The 5,368-nt window shown below is 31.0% G+C and overlaps 1 protein-coding gene across 1 annotated transcript; it reads right to left on the minus strand.

Annotated features, from left to right (window-relative positions):
* Positions 1-4,147: 4,147 nt before the first annotated feature.
* On the minus strand, positions 4,148-4,718 carry LOC131873938 (proline-rich receptor-like protein kinase PERK3). The gene is made up of 2 exons (XM_059217120.1): positions 4,485-4,718; positions 4,148-4,354 (listed from the first exon to the last, which is right to left on the minus strand). Exons 1-2 carry the CDS (start codon positions 4,716-4,718, stop codon positions 4,148-4,150), a joined length of 441 nt encoding a protein of 146 aa, XP_059073103.1.
* Positions 4,719-5,368: the final 650 nt, after the last annotated feature.

Genomic DNA, 5,368 nt, shown 5'->3' on the forward strand with positions numbered 1-5,368 from the left:
AAGAAACTTAATTTAATACAATTCAAATTAGGTTGGAACTAAACTTTTTCATGGTGGAAAATAATAAAGTAGGCCACAACACATCTTAACTAGGACCAAGATAAATATCAATCATGTTATACAACAATCCATAATCATCGAAGCAACATGTGAAGTGTAAACACCTCAGGTTGGCCAAACCTAGAGTAAACACCATTGAACTTGAAACCATACTTGTGCAGCCCAAGAACACATTCTAACTAAATAGAATGAAGCTAAGGACGTTATCAACTTAACTCCAAAACTACCACACCAGAAACCATAATGCAGAAAAATGTGGAGCATGCATTTCATATGGAAACACTGTCAAACATATCGGTAAACACAACTTCCTTTACATAACAATATAAAGCACCAAATCCATAATATAACTTCTCAAAATATAACTTAACAACATATCCAAACTACATGAATAGATGTACAACATAGAAGATATGCAGAGGAAATCTCTCAGCACAACTACACAAAAAAACTTAACATCACTTATACCAACTAGTCACGAATGAAAACCAAAGCATGTTGACATCAATGACAACACATAAGTAGCTCATTATGATCAACCTTGTAGCAGCTATGTGAGACACATTTCTAAGGGTTTGTGTGGATGTTTCTTAAAAATAATTTTTTAATTTATGTTTCTCTTGTATGTGGTTTATTTCAATGTGGTGGATAGCAAGATTGGTAGCAATTGAAATTTTCAATACTTTTCAATCGTGTAAATGGTTTGTAAGATCATAGAGATTATTTTTTCCTGAAAAGACTATATGGGTTCTTAAAGGTTCACTCTCAAGACATACCATTCATATCTAGAGTTGGATGGGCTGGCCCAGATGATGGTTTGCTTGGATGTCCACACAATTGCAATCTATAGGGACATGGATTAGGGTAGAATACTTTATTTAAATCAATTTCTTGATGAAGACATTATGAGAAAGAAATTTAATAAATTGGTTTTTCTTCTACACCAGTATAAGAATATGACTACTGAACTAGATGATGCAATCAAGTGTATAATAATCATTTATTTACAACATATTGTTAACTTGGATGTCTATTGTGTAAGAGTGAATATAACTTAAACTAGTCTTATGAGAATTGTAAGATGTCAAACAATTGATATCTTTCCTTAGACATTCTCATTAAGTGATTCATCATCTTAAAAATGGTGTGTGAGAAAGTGCATTTCAAAATATTAAAATAATTTCAGACTATATTGCAAAAGAGGTTGAGCATGTTGCCAAGGAAAATCATTTATTAGTTCTTTATATGTCTTTAGATGTTTGTAGCATAAGAGGATGTAGGAATTTTCATTATCTCAAGCTAGCTTCTTTCCTTGAGATGACAATTTGCATGAGAAGCATTTTTTAAAAATTGTTGATTTACGCTTTCCTTTTTTTCATCTTTGTTGATACTAACTAATTAGAAGAAAACATGTATTGTGAAGGTTATGTTTTGGAGATAGGTTTTTTATTTGGTGTTGAGATCAATATGAATTTTTGTGCAGTGAGCTTTATATTATATGATCAAGGATTATACCCCTTCACAATCATAAGACAATGATAGAGCTTTGTTGTAGCTCTTAAGGATTATTTTCAAATGATTCTAGACTCTAGGATTTGAGAGTTCAGCAATATAGCTCAAATCTACACCTTTACAGGGTTCGAGAGATAGCTTGATGGAGCCCCTCTTGGTTTTTGATTTTCTTCTTCTAGAGAAGATCTTCACAAAAATGTGTATTCATATTGCATAATCAACAAGTTTTGTTGTGTAAGGCTCAAGATGACATCCATCAACAAGGTAAATTTGATGATTTTAGGAGTAATTTATTAAGGAGAAAAATGATAGTGTAAATATATTATTACATTGTTGGTGTGCAATTATATATCAATGGTTATGAGTTGTCAACTGCATTCTTACTTTTAGTTACGATGCACTTTCTTATAGTATATAAATATTATTTCCATTCATTAGTTAGAATATACTTTAGTTTATTATTTTGGTGGAGTTAGGTAGGATAATACTATTTTTATAATAAGTATTTAAAAAAAAACATGTTCCTATTATGAGTTTTATTTTTAGTTGATGACATTCCTTTCTCAGAAACTTATAAAATTCTACAAGAAAATCTAGATTCTCTCTCAACCTTGGAGATGTTGTAAGCAATAGGATCACTTGTGGGTCAAAATTCTAACTTAAAAATATTTATGTGGTGTTACAGGTGCTAAAGATCCCAAAATCAGTTTGACTAGAAAATATTCTATAATTTAGAATACTATTAAGAAAGAAGTGCATCATTTGTTTATCAAAGCCTCTTTAGATTGTAAATTTTTTTCATAATTATATATTTTGGATGGATTTTTATGATTATCATCCCTTAGTTTTTGTCTCCTTCTAGCCTCCTTCCTTTGAGTAAATATTGTTAGATTTTGATTAGTCTAATATATTAGACTTCAAATCTTCTATTTTGGTTGATAAATCTACCATTGGAGTCAATTAAAGCTCTTACTTGGGGCTATGATACTATTGGGGTTATTTAATTTTGTAATAATTATAAGTATTATTGACCACAATAAAATTTATTTCTTTGGTTACTTTATCAAAATAAATGTTTCACTTGAGAAAAAATAAGAAAGATAGGATTCCTAGATCTTTCTAAATGTGGTCTCTATGGGGTTATTGAGGATTGTCTGACTCACTCTTTCTTTTGGTGATACATTAATGAGGGCCTATAATGGCAGTGATGAAACATATGGAACTACACTCTTGTTCATTTCACTTCTCTATCTAATTTTCTAGAATAACTTTGATCACCATCTTACTTCTATATCTTTAATGTTTTGGTCACTTGGGATACTAGTCCCATCTTTATTCCTTGAGAATCCTTGTTAGAAATAAATCGTCATATTCAACAAACTTTGATGGCTAAATATTTTGTTGATGAAGTCTTAACTTCTTATGATAGTCAAATTTTGAGGCATTTACATTTAGGTCATTAATTGGAACTTCTTATTCTATATAATTAAATATTCTAATAATGTGAATATACTAGGTAAATGGTCTCGTTTGAGTTATTTTTTAGAGTAACACTATTGTTTTTTCCTTACAACAATCTAGGTGCAATGAAGATTGTTGAAGTTGAGTAGGGTGATGTTTTTCTGGTTCATTTATTTTGTCTTATGCTATAAGGTTTGGAACTAATAATCAAATAGATGCTCAAGTCATTCTTGTAGCTCTATAGAAAGCTTATGAGTTAGGTTGGAAGAAGATAACTTGGGAGATGGATTTTGTGATTTTGGTCCCTTTTCTAAATAATGGGAAGTTTTATGAGTCTTCTTAGACGTTCGATTAGTTTGTGTAGTAGAATCTCCACATATAGTGAAACTTTGACTCCATCTATTTTACTCATATTCATATAAAATTGAATATTGTTGTAAATTATTTGACCAAATGAAACTTCGATGTTAATTGTACCTAAAATGTTACAAATTAGGAGCCCTTGTTTGTTGTTCAATCTTCCTAGTTTATTTAGCTCATTCATAATGATTTGGTTTAATCATTCTAGTTTATTTCTGATTAGGATCTTATTTTTTGCTAGTTTCATAAATTTTATTGATTATTACAAAAAATGAGTTTGTGGTAAACTTCCTTAGATTTTTATCCTTTGAAATTTAGTGATACATGTATGAAAATCTTTGTAATTTTTTTTCAATTCTTTATTTAATATTAAATATATTTTCCTAATAAAAAAAATTTAATCTTAGTTTTTATTAATTATACATGTCCATACATAAATACCTTGATCTCTATGAAGATTCTTGAAAACATAATAAATGTGCCTCAATTATGACCTAAGAAATTTACTAGGACTTAGTAGTGAAAATCCTTCATCTTTATGTACAATCTTAATACTATGAACCTACATAAAAAAACTTTACATGCATAAATTCTACTTATATCTCTAAGAGGTACTGTGGAATGCTACTTATAATAGAGCTGGATTACATAATTTTGAGAGCGAGCACGTAATACAATGTCCAATTCAAGAGAGCAACCATCATAAACCAAAATTACCGCCCGATTATTGCTTTTTTGGGTTGCTGCATTTCTACTAGGCTATGGAAGTAAAAAGCTTTAAAGCCTTCTCTATCTCTTCATACACATCCGAAACTCTTGGACGTCCTTGATATGAGGAAGCTGTGCAAACAACAGCCAACTTCAGTAGAATTATAAATGCTTCCCTGCTATATTCCCCATTCAACCTTGGATCTGCATATTTCGAAGGATCGATGGGATTTGCCCGGATAACCTTCTTTGCCTGCAAAAATTATAATAACAATTACTTCAAATCTGTAATGAGCTATAAACCCCAAAAAACTAAAGAAAAACCCTTGAACTTCTGCAATCTATAATGTGTAGACAAAACTGAGCATGCAGAGAAAACTGGCCTTCTTAATAAGAGATTCTTGATGAGATTGATCGAGATCAATTGCTCTTCTACCGGAAAGAAGCTGGAGTAAAACTATACCAAAGCTGTAAATATCACTAGAGCATGTTAGTCTTCCCTTACTAACGTATTCAGGATCCAGATATCCCAGAGTGCCCTTCACATCAGTAAAGACATTTGTTTCCTGAATGTTAAACATTCTCAGCAACCCAAAATCTGCAAGCTTTGCTTCCATGGATTCTGTAAGGAGGATATTTGTTGGCTGTAGAGCGAAAATGCACATATAATTTTAAATAATAGGAAGGGCTGATCCAGTTCCTTCAGCTAAATAAAAGGCACTGGATCTACACAAATATCCACGCAAATACTGAGTGTGTGGGCATGTCCTTATGTATTTTTTTTTAAAAGGTATATGTTTTTGTTCAGAGTTATAAATTCGTGAAGTTACAAATTGGGAATCTCAGTCTTCAACATGAAAATTCAACAGTAATAAAGAGAGATTTTGAATTTTGATGGTAATAACTATAACACCATAGTTTAAACATTGCAATATACTAATAGTGACAAATATACAGTAAATATTCTCTATTCTACTTCCCAAACTGTTTTTAGGGAAAGGAAGTTGATTTACTTTGTCCCTGAAGAGGAATTTGATCATTCAACAAAATTAACAAACAAATCAATATAACCTCAATGAAAACCTGAATTGTTGATTTTGGGATTTTTTACCTTTATATCACGATGAACTATGCATCCATCTGGATAGAGGTGAAGGAAACGCAAGCCAACGACAGTGTCATATGCAATTTGCACTCTTTGCTCCCATGTTAACACTTTATCTTGTAGGCCTGTTTAATTTGCATATGTTTGAATGAATATTAGATG

The sequence above is a fragment of the Cryptomeria japonica genome, chromosome 3, assembly GCF_030272615.1.
Source record: "Cryptomeria japonica chromosome 3, Sugi_1.0, whole genome shotgun sequence".
Classification (NCBI taxonomy): domain Eukaryota; kingdom Viridiplantae; phylum Streptophyta; class Pinopsida; order Cupressales; family Cupressaceae; genus Cryptomeria; species Cryptomeria japonica.

Excerpts from the sequence above, each read along its gene's own strand:
- LOC131873938 (XM_059217120.1), bottom strand. The coding sequence starts at position 4,718 with ATGGAAGCAAAGCTTGCAGATTTTGGGTTGCTGAGAATGTTTAACATT. Across the intron at positions 4,355-4,484 it reads AAGAATCTCTTATTAAGAAG|GCAAAGAAGGTTATCCGGGC; the intron begins GCCAGTTTTCTC and ends TAATTTTTGCAG.